Source organism: Pan paniscus, chromosome 16, assembly GCF_029289425.2.
Source record: "Pan paniscus chromosome 16, NHGRI_mPanPan1-v2.0_pri, whole genome shotgun sequence".
Classification (NCBI taxonomy): Eukaryota; Metazoa; Chordata; class Mammalia; order Primates; family Hominidae; genus Pan; species Pan paniscus.
Window position 1 is genome coordinate 52546007 of NC_073265.2, and position 17087 is coordinate 52563093.

General features: G+C 40.7%; 1 protein-coding gene across 1 annotated transcript in view; it reads left to right on the forward strand.

Annotated features, from left to right (window-relative positions):
• Positions 1-8482, forward strand: part of APH1B (aph-1 homolog B, gamma-secretase subunit) — a 28455-nt gene extending 19973 nt beyond the window's left edge. The window contains exons 5-6 of the mRNA XM_003827938.4: positions 4934-5061; positions 8186-8482. Coding sequence (XP_003827986.1) covers positions 4934-5061; positions 8186-8353 — 296 coding nt within the window. The 3' untranslated portion in view covers positions 8354-8482. The remainder of the gene's footprint in view (positions 1-4933; positions 5062-8185) is intronic.
• The last annotated feature ends 8605 nt before the right edge of the window (positions 8483-17087 follow it).

Genomic DNA, 17087 nt, shown 5'->3' on the forward strand with positions numbered 1-17087 from the left:
CTGTAGTCCCAGCTACTCAGGAGGCTGAGGTGGGAGAATTACCTGAGCCCCAGGAGGTCGAGGCTATAGTGAGCCATGATCGCACCATTGCACTCCAGTCTGGGTGACAAAGTTGAGACCCTGTCTCAGAAAAGAAAAAAAAGAATATTAGAACAAAGCAAATTTGGGGGTTAGATTTACTGAAGGACTTTTAGAATTTTATATTTAGGAACATTAACTGAGAAAGGTTTAGTAATTAAAAGGTTGTACTCTAGAGATACTATTAGCAAATTTTCATTACTAGCTGGAATTTGTTCCTTTTACTAATGAGAAGGGTTTAAATAGGATGTATGTAGCTGTAGCCACGTGTGTGTGGCAGAATAATGCAGATATCCGGGTCTGTTTCTGTTGGACCTCTTAACCAACTGCAGAGGGAGGAAAGAGTAAATCCCGGCATTCTAACATAGCACGTCGTGATAGTGAAGGCTGTGATGACCATCAAAGCCACCCGGAAACGAGAGCTGGCTGCATAAGTGAGCCGAGTATGAACATAGCACGGTATTTTAATACATGTCCAAGGGATCTCTTCTAGATATTGTGTTAATAAAATGGTAAACTGAAAGGATGGGGAAAGGTTCTATGAGACTGTGTTTCATGTGTTGTAATAGTCCCAGTGGCTAGAAAGTGCCTGGCCCATACTGGCCACTGCAGACATACTTGTTATGTGGATTGATGAAAGAGGGGAGGAAGAAAATAAGTGTAAGAGTAATACAAAGTCAGAGGAAGAAATAATCTACGAGAATGAAGAGAAATGCATTTTTCTTTTTATTTTTTATTTATTTTTTTGAGGCAGGGTCTAGCTCTGTCACCCAGGCTGGAGTGCAGTGGTGCGATCATGGCTCACTGTAGCCTCAACCTCCCTGGCCTCAGGTAATCCTCCCACGTCAGCCTCCTGAGTAGCTGAAACTACAGCCGCACATTGCCACGCCTGGCTAATTTTTGTATTTGTTGTAAAGACAGGGTTTTCTTATGTTGCGTAAGCTGGTTTCGAACTCCTGGGCTCAAGTGGTCCGCCCACCTCAGCCTCCCAGGTGCTGGGATTATAGGAGTAAGCCACTGTGCCTGGCCAGGAATGCATTTTTAAGACATAGTCAAGTGCCCAGGAGACTTGGATATAAGTGGTCATTGCTGGCTGCTGTCTCACTTTCTCACCTGATAGTACAACTCACTGAGAACTCTGGCTTATTTGTCTTTGAATCTGTAGACCATAGCACATGGTAGCTACCACATATTAAAAAGATGTGGTTTGCCAAGCACTGTTTTTCCTTGTAACAGCCCTATGTGGTATTATCCCCATTTTAAAAATAAAGGAAATGGAAGCTCAGAGAGTTGAAATAGCTTGTCCAAAGCCACGCAGTGGAGCTGGGATTCTAACTCAGAACCATCTGACTCTAAAGATAATATATATAATCTTCAGGCCAGGCTGTCTAGGTGCTCAGTAGATTGTGTTGAATGTAAAAAAAAAAAAAAAGGAGGAGGGTAGGTGTTAGGAAATAATTTACGGAGGAGAGGTGGCATTTGAACTGGATTGTAAATAAAAGTAAGATTCGGATGTGGTGAAATGGAGAGGGGTGGTGCTGAGGGGCAGAGTCTTCAGACAAAAGGGATAATCTATTTAAAAATAAAAAAGAAAACCGGAGGTACAGACAGAGTGAAGAAGAGTTCTGGTTTTCTTCCATAGGATGCAGTTGAAGATAGTAGAGAACATGGTGTCAAGGTAATTGGGGTGTAGATTGTAGAGGTCCTTGAATGCTAGTCTGAGGTGTATGGACTTGACTTTGGAGGCAAAGTCAATCCATCAGACTTCTTAGTAAGAAGGGCCAAGAAATATGGACCTAGAATTTGGAAGAAAGGTCAGGGCTAATGATGTCTTGAGGATGCTTGCCTAAAACTCACAGTAATGCTCTTTTGGACAAGAGGAGACTGAAACTTCTGTAAGTGAGAGAATTTTTGTTGTTTTTTTTTTGTTTTGTTTTGTTTTTGAGATGGAGTCTTGCTCTGTGGCCCAGGCTGGAGTGCAGTGGCGCTATCTCGGCTCACTGCAAGCTCCGCCTCCCGGGTTCACGCCATTCTCCTGCCTCAGCCTCCCGAGCAGCTGGGACTACAGGTGCCCACCACCACGCCTGGCTAATTTTTTGTATTTTTAGTACAGACGGGGTTTTACCGTGTTAGCCAGGATGGTCTCGATCTCCTGACCTCGTGATACTCCTGCTTCGGCCTCCCAAAGTGCTGGGATTACAGGTGTGAGCCACCGCGCCCAGCCCCTGAGAGCATTTTTAAATGAACTGTAGGCCTTGACTATAGGAGCATAATTGTGTCTCAGTGTCACTGGTAAACACTTCTTTCCCCACTCAGTATTGGTCGCAAAGAAAGAACATCCAATTGGAAAAGGCAATCGGGTTTTATTCCCTGGCCAGAAAACGGAGAAGGTGAGCTCTTGCGCTAAATGTACTTTCTCCCCAGGCAGTAGAAGGCATGGGGGACTAGGTGTGGGGCGGGAAAGGAATGTGAGCATGTATGGGATGGGACTCCAGACGTGAAGGTGCTATCCATGAACATATGCCTTCATATATTATATGCGCATGAAATGGCAGGGATTTTCTTTCAGGGGAGGGAGTTCTAGCATTGTAAAGATATGCTGATGATCTAAATGCAAATAGGAGTCACCTATTCCAGTTTGTGCTGGTTTTGCGAGGTCTTCCTCTGGTATCTGGTCAGGGGTCAAGAAGCTCTGGTGCCATCTCGAGCCATCTGGTTTCTTTAAGCAGCTGTGCCTATTGATAAAGGAACTAAAGAAAAACAGTTAAAAAAAAACAAAAACAAGAACTAAGGACCTTTCCCGGTTATTTCATCAGGGCTGCCCTGGTAACATCAATATTCAGAAAGAATGGCAAACATAAGCTGCCAAACAGATGACACCTTAATGGTGTCATTGCTTTCTCTTGACATTTGATCGTCATCTAGATTCTGAAAAACCCTTAGAAAACGAACACCTTATGATTTCTTTAAAAAATCAGTGTTTCCATTTGTGTCAGTTTCTGTCTTGATCTTTTCTGACACAAAAACTTTAAAACTTAAACTGCACTCCTGGGCATCTTCAGCGGTCTCAGCTCCCCGCCGTCACCAAGCATCTCTCTCCAGGGAGGCCTCCTTTTCCAGGGTCATCACCGGGGTTAAAATACATCACTTTAGCTTCATCTGCCATAGCGTCAACACTTTGGAAACTGTTTCTCTTCTAATTTAGTTAAAATATCTGCCACCGTTTACTGAAATAATTACACGTTTACACCAGATATAACAGCTTTCTTTCATCACAACAGTTACGTCTTTTAGTTTTGCATGTTTTAGAATTCATATCAATGAAATAATATGCATTTTTTCACGATACGGTTTTCTTTTCTACATAACATTAGATTCTTGAGATCATTTATATCGTAGACCATATAGTATTCCATTGTGTGAATAGAGCAGGATTTATTTATCCATTCTGGTAATGATGGACATATTTCATTATTACAGACAGTGCTGACTTAAACTTATATATGCTCCTTGTGCAGATGTGTACGTTTCTCTAGAGCAGTGGCTCTGAAACTTGACCGTGCCTCAGAATCACCTGGAGGGCTGTTTAAACACGGATTGCTGGGCTCCCACCCCATTGTTTCTGATTCAGGAAGTGCGGGGTGGGTCCCCATAATTTGGAGTTCTAACAAGTTCCCAGGTGCAGGTGATCTATTAATTTCAGAACTAATTGCTTCAGAATCTAGCTCTAGCTGCAGAATTGCTGGAGTGAAATAGAGGATGCAAATTCCTCTTTAATTTGTAATGCTAGACTGTTTTCCTATCAGCAGTATGAAAGAGAGTTGTCAGACTTGAATTTTTGCCAGTCTGGTGGGTGTTAATGATTTCTTATTATGTGACTGAAAGAGGAAATCTAGATGCCTTTTTATTTTCCATGTTAACCTTTGCAGAATATATAGGGCTTGCCCACTTTAAATAAAGACTGTTATCCAGCACACAAGATACACAGACAACATACACACAGAGGTAGTGTTCCCCAGAAAAAACCTGGTGGTGCTGATCAAATTCAGTGCCAGTTGCCTAAGAAGCATTGTAGATAATTACTGTGATTTAAAATATTTTTCTTTTCTTTCTTCTTCTTCTTCTTTTTTTTTTTTTTTTTTTTTTTTTTTTTTGCTCTGTTGCCGAGGCTGGAGTACAGTGGCATGATCTCAGCTCACTGCAACTTCCGCCTCCCGGGTTCAAGTAATTCTCCTGCCTGAGCCTCCCGAATAGTTGGGATTACAGGCATGTGCCACCATGCCTGGCTAATTTTTGTATTTTTAGTAGAGCTGGGGTTTCACCATGTTGGCCAGCTGGTCTCAAACTCCTGACTCAAGTGATCTGCCTGCCTCGGCCTCCCAAAGTGCTGGGATTACAGGCATGAGCCAGAGCGCCTGGCCATGATTTTAATATTTTTCCATTGCTCTTTTTCAAAAGGATCTGAGGAAAAATTCCACTTTAGTGAGGAGCCTTGTTGAAACAGAAGATACTCCTTTTCATTGAAGTCTCTCTTTACTCGTGCAGGAGGCTCATTGGGAAAAAGCTGGCTGGACATCACAGTAATTTTATTGTATTCCTCAGGGAAGCTGCCTGAAAGCCAGATCTCAGGCGACCTTTTATTGAACAGGTTTACATTCTAGACAAGAAGCTGTGTCAGTCAGTCCCCTGTTCCACAGTGTTGCTTTTTGAGTGTGTCAAGGCCCTGTTTCTGTCAGGTGGTGTTAAACTCTCTCGCTGAGGTGTGGTGGACACCCCGAGAGCCCGTGCACAGTGCCAGGGTCCTCAGTGGCTCTGATACCTGTAGGAGTGACACTAATGGTCAGCTCTCTTTCAGCTTTCATGACGCTGGTCATCATCTTGCTGCATGTATTCTGGGGCATTGTATTTTTTGATGGCTGTGAGAAGAAAAAGTGGGGCATCCTCCTTATCGTTCTCCTGACCCACCTGCTGGTGTCAGCCCAGGTGAGTGTTGCCGCCATGCTCAGACTGTATTCTGGAACTCAAGTCTATGTATCTAAAATGGTAAATTCTACTCTAGATGAAATACACGCTCATGAGAACATGAGGAAATTCAGAAAAGCTATTTAAGTGAATGAATGAGTCATGTAAGTCTTACCACAAAAAGACCACAACTATTAATTTTTTGGTGTGTCTTATTGAAATATTTTTTTCCCTGCTGTTTATTTGCAGTGATTTTTCTCTCCCTAACCTAGGTCAGTTTGGAAAACTGTTCATTCTCTGTGACAGCTGCGTGGAAAAGTTGCGTATTCCAGACTCGGCACCATGACTGGACCTTATTCCTAGCTCTCGTATAACACATGTGTCCTTGGCTAGCATATTTTATTTAATATAGTTTTTATCTCTCTCTCTCTGTTTCTAATTAGAGTATGATAATCAAGGATGGGGCCTTATCTTCAATCTTCGTATCCTCAATTCATGGCACATAGTAGGTGGCCAGTAAATGTTGGTGTATGTTGAATAGTTGATACTATTCTTTTTAATGATTAAAAGGAAAGAACCTAGGAAGTTTGAAAAGTATATACCAAAATGTTCATAGTAGTTCTCTGTCAGTGGCAGATTTCAGAGAATGATTACATAATTGTTTTATTAAAATAACACACCTACAGAAAAGCACACAAATCAGAAATGTACATCTTGATGAATTTTCACAGTGTGAACACACCTGTGTAACTAGCACCTAGATGAAAATCAAAACATTCTCAGCCCCCAGGAGCCTCCCTGTTCCACCAGTCACTGCCCCCACTGAGGTGACCATGACGCTGGCTTCAACACCACAGCCTGGTGCTGCCTTTTGGTATTTCTGTCAACAGAGTCACACAACGTTTGCTCTTGTGTCTGGCTCCTATTGCTCAGCATGTTTGTGGGATTCATCTTCACATCACTATAGATGGCTCACTCATTGCTGTATAGTATTCTACCGTGTGTCTATACCATAATTTACCCATTTGACAGCAGAGAGGCATTGATGTTGTTTCTAGTTTGAGATGGAGTCTTGCCCTGTTGCCCAGGCTGGAGTGCGGTGGCACGATCACAGCTCATTGCAGCCTCGACCTCCTGGGCTCAAGTGATTCTCCCACCACACCCTTCCAAGTAGCTGGGACTATGGGCATGCGCCGTCATGCCTGGCTAACTTTTAAATTTTTTTGTAGAGATGAGCTCTGTGTTGCTCCGGCTGGCTTCGAACTCCTGGGCTCAAGCGATCCTCCTCTCTCAGCCCCTCAAAGTGTTGGGATTACAGGCATGAGCCACCACCCCTGGCTTTCTCATTCTTATCTATTGTGAATGGTACTGCTGTGAACGTTCTAATGTATATCTCTTGGTGAACACACACACAACACACACACACACACACACACACACTTCTTTTGGGTATACGCCTAGGAGTGGGACTGCTGGGTCATGGGGTGTACATGTGTCGACTGTTCATACCACTCAATTTTCAGAGTGATGGTATCACCTTACACTCTGCCATCAGTTTACAAGTTGTGGTTCGTCCACCTCCTCACTGCATTCTCTTTATTGTTAGTCGTCCTGCTGGCTATGTCATGGTATCATAAATACATAAATTGATAAATTATAGTAAAAGTTTTCATTTACGTTTCCCTGATGATTAATAGGTTGAGCCGCATGTTGTGTGGCTCCGTTGACAGAAATACCAAAAGGCAGCACCAGGCTGTGGTGTTGAAGCCAGCGTCATGGTCACCCTCAGTGGGGGCAGTGACTGGTGGAACAGGGAGGCTCCTGGGGGCTGAGAATGTTTTGATTTTCATCTAGGTGCTAGTTACACAGGTGTGTTCATGCCGGGAAAATAAGGTTGAGCAAGTCTTCAGATGTTTATTGGCCATTCGGATAATTCTTTTTGAAGTGCCTGTTCAAATCTTATGCCTATTTTCTTTTTGATTTTTAGGAGTTCTTTATGTTTTCTGTAAAAGAAAAAATCTTTTGTCAGATGTATGTATTGCAGATAACTTCCGTGGCATGGTTTGTCTTTACATTCTCTTAATGTCTTTTGGTGAACAAAAGTTCTTAATTTTATATAGTCTGATCAGTTTTTCTCTTTATGGTTTCACTTTTTGAGCTTTTTAATAAATATTAACCTAGCTGAATTTTAAGTTTTAAAATTTGTTCTATTTTTCTCGTTTTTGGGTTGTAATTTTCTACAACAATCATGTATTGCTTTTGTAATTGTTTAAAAGAGGAAAAATGTTTTTTAAAGAAGAAAAGAACAATACAAAAGAGTGCAGCACTCTGTAAAATGAGTTAAAATTCAGTGGATTTGAGGTATAGAATTATTGTGAAGAATAATCTAGAAAATGCTCAATGCCTGCCATGCCCACGGAGGCCTCTTGAGAAGAGCAGTCTTTCTGCATAAGGTGCTACCTGTAAAATCTACCACTTTCTTCAGGCCTTCTTTGACAGCCCTAAGGAGATCACCTTGTTTTTACCCATCCTAGCCTCATCGCAATTATAATTATGCTGTCCTAGCATTCATCGCAATTTGTGACTAATTGTTTCTTCATTCATTACCTGCCTCCCTTACTAGTACAGAACCTCCATTAGGATAGAAACTTTGGTCTCACCAAGGTGTACACAGTACCTCTCAGCATTCCATTAGTGTTCTTTAAATGAATACACTTTTGGAACCCACAGCAATTGTGCAACTGAAAAAGACTATTCCCTCTTGTTCCCTTGAGTGCTAAGGATTCATACTAAAGTAATTTGGACTTGTCTCACTTTCTTGCAAATTCTAAGAACCAATTTAACACAGAAATGAATAGAAACTAGTTACACGACATGCATCTTGTATTGTATATTCCATTAGGTTCTGCCTAATGACTGCCTTCCAGGGTTACCATCTGAATACAGCAAAGCACGGGACCCACAGTATCTGTTGACCAGCTTAGTTCTACATGCCTCAGGGCCTTAATGCATGACACACATCATACGTTTGGTGAAACACACCCAAGTTCTTGAAAGTATTCCATGCTTCCCTTTATCTTTGGTTATTCCACATGTTTAATAAGCTTGCTGTTATTACCCAAGCTGATTTATTTTTCTTTTGCAGACCTTCATAAGTTCTTATTATGGAATAAACCTGGCGTCAGCATTTATAATCCTGGTGCTCATGGGCACCTGGGCATTCTTAGCTGCGGGAGGCAGCTGCCGAAGCCTGAAACTCTGCCTACTCTGCCAAGACAAGAACTTTCTTCTTTACAACCAGCGCTCCAGATAACCTCAGGGAACCAGCACTTCCCAAACCGCAGACTACATCTTTAGAGGAAGCACAACTGTGCCTTTTTCTGAAAATCCCTTTTTCTGGTGGAATTGAGAAAGAAATAAAACTATCCAGATATGCGTTCCATTCACTTGGCTTTCACACAACTGCTCTCCGAAAGGGGTGCTCAGTGGTGTGCATCCTGGCTGCACGAGAATCACCTGGGACAGTGTAAAGCCGACTGATTCTGGGCTCCACCTTCCAGAGCTAATTGGCCTGGGCACGTGGTGAGTTTTAAAAGCTTCCCAGGTGATTCTGATGTGCAGCCATGTTGAGACCCACTGGTTTGGTATCCAAATAGGAGCTTCCTGAGAACACCTTAAGTGGTTGAGAATCTGGTGTTTAGCTGTCTCCTAACTCAACTCGTGCTGAGCAAGTAAGTATCTGAATGTCAAATCCTGGTTATCTTTTATCTTCCTAAGTTCTGAAGTCACAAAAGGCTAAAGGGCTATCACCCCTGCTCACTGTTTTCGTGTACTTCACCATCTCAGGAGAACGTGGTAGGTTGGGCTTCTAAATGCAATAATAAATTACGCTGACTGTGGTAACTTAGCCAAAGTAAGATACTGATTAAGCCGTATTTTTCTGAAGTGCTTCCATTCCAGGTTTTGCTTTCTGAGGCATTACATTGTTTTTGAGTATAGATTACATTTTATTAACTAAAAATGATTGTTTTGTGACTTCCTTGGGAAGGTATTTTAAAATCAGAAATTTTTATGCAATGTCTATAAGCCTGTTTAAAGCTTTCCATGGGCTCTGCCCCAAGGCCGTTGGCTGCAGCGTTCACCACCTGAGTGCCAGTTGCTGGACTAGTTGAGGTGAAGTGCATTGTTTTCTCTCTGAGCAGCTGTGCGGGGAACTGAGTGATGTGCCCTGGGACAGGCTTCACTGGAGCTGGTGGAAGTATAACCAGAAGCATGAGGAAATGAGCCAAAAGGGTGTCATTGACACTTTTCATTTGCTCCTGTGATACTAACAACACTTTCACCCAAATGGCTTAATGTAATATTGGAAATAGATCTTAAACTGCCAACTCTCACACTATTGCATAATCCATATGCTCTTTAGATCTAGTCAGTGTCTCTGGGTTTTGGTAGCAGATACAGCGTTCCCTTTACAGGAATACCCAAGGTGTTCTTTCAGCTTCCAGACAGGTCGTTTGATTTCCTTTATAAAGGGAAAATGCTGGCAAATCGTGCCTTTACTATTAGAAATTGTTCCCAGTTGATGTCTTTTGGGGAGCTGGTGGCGTGAAATACAAATGACCTATACATTAAAGTGATGTCTGAGTGAATACCATACATGCAGTAGAACATTCAGAAGAGAGGAGCAGCAATCCTGAGGGGCTGGGGGAGTGACAGTGGCAGGACGGATGGGTGGGTTTGACAGATTGTGGTGGGAAGAAGAATGATCATGTTTAAAGCTAACATAGCCAGTGTTTTGGGCTAGCCACACATCATTCCAGAGACCAAAACCTTACTCATAAACTAGACCTTTATCGATATCAGTGAACCCCCATGTTTAAAATATTAGAATGTTTAGAGATAAAATAGAGATAATAGAGATAAAAGAAGAGGAGGGCTTCTATCAATGCTGTAAACAGTCTGATAAGCGACTGTGGTTATTCCTCTAAAGTTTACTTCAGCACTAACACTAGTGCTTCCGCTGGAGTTTGCAGTTTTCCAGCTTTATACAGGATTTTCCTCTGACTGGAAGAGTCAAGGATATAGAGACTCAACAGTGGCATTTATTGTACAACATCAAGGGGAATAGGATACTCATCAAACTGGGATTATTCTTATCAAAACATGGTCTTCTTTGAATAAGAAAAATACATAGTTGGTTATTATGGACTTAAAACTGTGTTAAATGGATATTCTGATAAAATATTTGCTGCTCTGTAGAGTGTGGAAAATCTGAGAATATTAGCTTTACTCATCTTGAGCTTCGAGGATGTTCTCTGTACGCTGATGGTTTCATATTAACTAAAAAAGCTGGGTATTGTAAAATCTCATTTATAAAAACTCAGATGAGAAGAAAATTTTCTTTGATGGTGAGACTGTTGTCTTAGTTCAGGAAATTATTTAATAATCCTTTGTTACCTGTGAATGAAGGAACTTTGTAATTCTGATTTATCCTAAAACATGAGCCTTTCCAGAGTCAGCATAGACACTGTTGTCGCAAATAGCCATGCTTTGCCTTATGCCAAGGAGGCCCAGAGGGAGGGCCTAGTCTTCCTCTGTTGCTGTACATATATTGGAATGCTTTTTTTTTTTAATTTTGCATTTGTTATCTATAATGAGCTTTCTGAGCCCTGATAATATGTGAGACAAACAGGAGTTATTGATGTTATACACTCCCTTCCATTCAGGATTTTCTGCTTGGAGGGAAATATGTTGACCTTAGAGAATTGTGAATATTGTTGCAATTCTTGAATATATTACCATGTGAATAATAGAGACTGTGTTGCTCTCTAGTATAAGCTATATTTATTTTTGATTCATTTGAATTACTAGTTATAACTGGAGAAGTTTTGTTACCTCTATCCTGGCTTGCCTGACTGGCAGTATAATAGCAGCAGCCTCTTTTAGAGCATCTTAATGAAAACATGGATGAAAGGAATTAATGATGATATCTGCAGAGTGCATAGAAAATGGCTTTTGTTCCCAGCGTTAACATTTTCTTCTCAATCACATTTCAATGTTTGTGGAGAGTGGCAGATTCACACCAGAAACACTAGGTGTTCATATCCATAGCATGGATGCAGAATAAGCAGTTGGGAGAGAAGCTTCTTCCTACCTGGTACTCCTCCCATTCACCTCAGCCCAGCCCCAGACAGGCGTTAGCATTCAGTGTGGGCCCTCGGGCAGCCCTGAAGCCTGGCTGGGTCATCAGATGGGGGCAGCCTGTGATGGGCACCAGCGGCCTGATTCTGGGGAAGAGTTCCTGGAGGGTGTTGGCTGTTTTTGTTAGCTCAGTTTGTTTCTGGGCTCCACCATTCCTAACTCCAGGTAGACAAGATAGACGTCACACACAACAATTTTAAAGTATTTTGCTTAGTGCATTTTGTTTATGATTGCAGTGTTTGTTTCTTATTTAATAGGCTTTTTACTTCATTCTATTAAATTTTAGTGTTTAGAAGAGGCGGGTACTGTCACTGTGTAAAATCTGTAATATTTTATATGTTATACCATGTCATAGATACTTGCAATATCAGACCTTGCATTCAATATACAATGCAATTGACTCTTTGCAGACCTGCATTTTTCAGTGAACAATAAAAAGATTGTCTGGCACTCCTCATTTCCTGTGTTTCCTGTTCTGTGGAATGGTGTATCCTTCAGTATGTTACTACCGTGTTTTGTCTCCTTATGAAACTTGGATGTACATTCTGTTGTTTATGACTGATCAGTTCAGAGACTTTTTTCAAAGAGAAATTCTTTATCTGATTTAAAACTCCTAAGGCTTATTTCATATCTGTGTGTTTAGGAGTAGTTTGGTGCAGAGCATTTCCTTGAGGTATCTTAAACCAAGCCGGGGGAATCCTCAAAGATCCTGGAAGCTTGCTTTGCAAAATCTCCTAGTTGTAAAATGGTGAATTTAAAGAATGTTTGTATAATAGTGGCTAAGGATTGGAGTCCGGTGAAGAGGAGAGTACAATTTAGCTTTTACCTGGTGATTCTGAGTAGCCTATAGAGTCCTTTTCTCTTTCTTTCCCTTGGTGAGGAGACAGTGCAGCTAAAGGGTTGAGCTTGGCCCTTGCCATCAGACAGGATACATAGGGGATTATGATACGAAACTCAAAACCATTTGATGCTTGTTCACTCTGGCTTGAAATGAGGCTGTTGCAGGCTATGTTGATGACGTTATTGGATGAAACGTTCTCAGGTCCCAAGGGCTCTTTGCTTCTAACCTGTAAACCAGTGGAAGAGGTGGGCATTCCTCAGGTATCAGCCCAGATTCCTGTACAATTTCATTGGCCCTTAAACACTGAATTTTGGTTCTAATTTAATTGTTACTTGTTTGGCATTTAGTTGGAATGGAGATTTCCCTATGACCAGCCTCAACACATGAGAAACCTCTAATGGAAAGAAGTGCATATTTTACTTTCACCTCTTTGAAAATGCTGAATAGAAGGAACCTCTGGACAGGTTATGGTCCCAGTCTCAATAGAAGAATTAGATACATTCTAAGGTGACCATAATAGATTATGAGTCCCAAGCAGATCCTGGCTTTAATGCTCAATTAATTTATAAGTGGTACTTGTTGCCTCAGTGTGGATCGCTGTAAATCCTTCTAGCTACTAGTAAAATTACACATTTTTTAGAGCTTGCACAAAATCAGATGAAGTTTACAGTGCTTATTCAGGGCTTACCATGCACAGAATACTGCTTAGGCACTTCAAAAGGATGGAAAAGAACGAGATGGTGGGGATCTTTGTCCTTGGAAAACATACAATCTAACTGCACAGATTAAAACACCTAAGTATTATTTTAAGGCAACGACAAAATGCACTACAAATTATGGAATAATATAGAATAGCTCGACTACTAAGATGATGCTTAATTTAGAAGTGGATGAAGGGCACTGGGTAGTGGATATAGATAGGTGATAGCTGAGGACTGAACCCTGGGGGCAGTCAATTGAAAGGTTGGAAAGGAGAGAAGAAGGAAGGAAAACCAAAGGAGTGCAGTGGCTTGACAGCCAGTGGGAAAAGGATGTCAAATGCTGCTGGATAATGGGTAAGAAGAGGAGAGAGAATTGATTGTTGTGTATGGAGAGATGGAACTTGCTGGTGATCTTGATAAAAACAAGATGGAAATCAGAGTGAACACCTGAATAGAATGGATTGTACGGAACAGGAGATAAGGAAGTAGACACAGCATTGAGAACACAGGTATTGTAGAGCAATGGGATGATGAACCTAAGGAGGATGTGGGGGAGAGAGAGTTTTTTTTCTTTTTTTCCTTATGATGTAGACTGTAACTGTAACTGCATGTTTATGTTAAGATAAGAATGACTCCATAGAAAGGAAAAAATGACGTAGGAGAGGGATAGGATAGTTGCCAAAGCAAAGACCTGAAAGAGGGAATAGAGAGGGAAATTCTTTTATTTATTTATTTTTATTTATTTATTTTTTTTTTTTGAGACAGAATCTCGCTCTGTCACCAAGCTGGAGTGCAGTGGCATGATCTCAGCTCACTGCAACCTCTGCCTTCCAGGTTCAAGCGATTCTCCTGCCTCAGCCTCCCAAGTAGCTGGGACTACAGGTGCGCACCACCATGCCCACCTAATTTTTGTATTTGTAGTAGAGACGGGGTTTCACCACGTTGGCCAGGCTGGTCTTGAACTCTTGGCCTCAAGTGATCTGCCCACCTCAGCCTCCCAAAGTGCTGGGATTACAGGCAGGAGTACTGTGCCTGGCCAAGAGAGGGAAATTCTTAACATTAAATGCTTATATTAGGTAAGTAAAAATATTCAAAATCAATGACCTAAGCCTCTACTTAAGAAACTCGATAAAGAAGAGCAAACTAAAGCTAATATAAGGAGAAGAAATGAAATCATAAAAGAACAGGAACCAAATAGCAGTAAAACAATGGGGAAAAATGAAACAAAAATCTGGTTCTTTGAAAAAAACCAATAAAGCTGGTAAAGCTCTGGCCAGATGGAAAAAAGAGAAGGCACAAGTATCAGTAATGACAGGAGACGTCACTATAGGCCCTACATTATTAAATAAATAATAAAGGATATTATGGATAACTTTAATGCCAATAAATTTTAAAACATAAATGGACAAATTCCTTTTTTAAAAAAACCCACAAAATTCACTCGAGAGGCCGAGGTGGGTGGATCACCTGAGGTCAGGAGTTTGAAACCAGCCTGGCCAACATAGTGAAACCCCATCTCTACTAAAAATACAAAAAATAAACCAGGCGTGGTGATGGGCACCTGTAATCCCAGCTACTTGGGAGGTTGAGGCAGAAGAATCACTTGAACCCAGAAGGCAGAGGTTGCGGTGAGCTGAGATCACACCATTGCACTGCAGCCTGGGCAACAAGAGTGAAACTCTGTCTCAAAAAAAAAAAAAAAAAGAAAAAAAAATCTGCATATCCTTCTATGTCTGCAGACTTTGTTTTTTCTTGCCTGTTAATATGCCTTGTAATTATTTGTTGAAAGCTAGACATCGCCTCTTGGGTAATAGGAACTGAATTTTAAAAGCCTTGAGTGTAAATTTTATGTTAATCTAGGTAGGAGTTGGATTATATTTAATGTTTGCTGTGGCTGTTAGTGCCAGAGGCTTCGAATTCCTCTGGTGGTCTTGTTTTTGTCTCCCCTTTTGACTGTGGAGTTCCCTCAGTGCCCCTTTTCAGAGAAAGCCTGTGTCTTGCAACTCATTCAGCTGTAATCCACTGTAAATTAACACTAGAGCCCTGTTGCTATGGCAGTGCGATGTGGAGGAGGGGACATGTATAATAATAAAATTATAATAATAAAATCTAAATCTCAGTATTTTCATGGGCCTGAATCCCTGGGCTGAGAGTTTCTTAACTTTTTCCCCCTTAGATAAGACAGGAAGCTAGAAGGTGGCTGGAGAAGAAAGGTAACTTTCCCCAGCTGGGATAAGGCTTTGGTAAAGTCTTTTTCCTTGGAGAGAGGCTTTTGTTGTGGAAAACACTCTGGATGTATTTTACAATGAAGACAGTATTTCTCACCCTTACACTAGTCCATACTCAGACTCCAGCAATTTGTCAACATTAGCATTTAAGTGTTACTACCAGTTTATGGCTCCAGCAGCTTGCACTCCAGGTAAGCAAATCTCAGCTGTGACTCTGGATTCACCTCTCTCTCCAGATTTCGGAGTGGTGGTTTACCCTGAGACATCAGTTCTCTGATGGGTTCAAAAGAATTGTTGATTTTTCCATTTGCTTAGCTTTTTCTTGTAAGGATAGGAGTGATGGCTTCCAAGCTGTTTATATGTTAGAGCTAACTGGACATCCTCTGTATCTATTAAATACGTTGAATTTGTAGTTTTTATAAAGAAAACAATTATTAAAATGTACATGTTTATAGGCAATATAGAATCACTATTACACATAACTTTTTGTTCTGTAACAACTAAACAAAATGTCATGATTGCAATTTCAATTCTCCATATTAAATGGCTATATACACACTATGAAAGAATACCTGGTATGCCAATATTTAAATTTTTTGATAATTTATCAAAGGGATAACTGAACTTGTGTCCTGTTAATTTACCTAATCTAGATCGGATTGATAACAGTGCCACTCGCAGGGAATAAAGTTGTGTGAAATGTTTCTGTTTATCCTACTAGATACCAACATATATCACAAATCTGCAGTCATGGATATGAATGTAGAGTTTCAGAACAGGCCCGGGTATATATGGGAATTTCATTTATGGTAAAATTGGCATTTTAAGTCAGTGGGGAAAGCATATGTTATTCAATAAATGGGTCTGTTTGATCATTTATTTGATTATATTTGGGAAAAAAAAGCAAAGCTAAGTTTTTACTTTCACTTATTTAAACATATTAAAGATTCAAATGCAAAAAATAAAACCATAAAAGAATCTTTTAAAATTAGAATAGTTTTATAGTCTAAAGGAGGAGAGCTTTTCTCTACATTTCACTTAGGCTACAAACCACAAAGAGGAAAGAAAACAGATTTGACTACATACAACTTTAAAACTACAGTGCAAAAGACATTGTAAACGAAGACGGGGAGAAATATTTTTGACATATATAGAATTGTCACCTATAATATATAAAAAGCTTCTATAATTAAAAAAATTAATGATACAGTAAAAAGAGATCAAAGCATATAAACAGATAATTCACAGAAAAAATGCAAATAGTCAATAAACATAAAACAAAATGCTAAACCACGAATAATAAAAGCAAAACAAGCAAATAATTTTGGACTATCAGATTATCAAGGGTGAAAAGGATTGATAATAACAAGGATTGTTGAGCATATGGTAGAAACGACATATTATGAAAAAGGAAATTAGTACAACCCTCGGGTGGTAATTTAGCAGAATCTGTTACAGTTATGCAGTTTTGAGATGTGCATATTTTGAACCAGCAAATTCCTCTTCTAGGAATTTGTCCCATAGAAATGGTGTGTCAGAGGAAAAAGACCACAAACTCACAGTTTTTTCTATTCTCTGAACAAGCAAGCAATCAGTTCTGCTGCAGACACCGGGTGGGTGTCCTCTAATTCAATTCCAACACTGTCTGCCTGGAGATAGCATCAGATCCCACAGGTTCAGGGCTCAGTCCCCAAAACCACGCCCCCTTCAGACACCAGTTGCATATCCAGGCCTCCTGAACTTCAGACTGACCAACTTCAAGTTGGGGTTCCCACAACCCTGCTTTGGGGTTCAATTAATTTGCTGGAGTGGCTCACAGAACTCAGGGAAACACATTTGCTGGTTTATTATAAAGTGTATTATAAAGGATACAGATGCAGAGATTCATAAGGCGAGGTGTGGTGGAAGCGACACAGAGCTTTCATGTCCTCCCTGGTGTGCCACCCTCCAAGAACCTCCACACGTTCCACTATTGAGAAGCTTCCCAGACTCTGTCCTCTTGAATCTTTTATGGAGACTTCATTACATAGGCATGATTGATTAAACCTTTGGCCATTGGCTGTCAACTTAATCTTG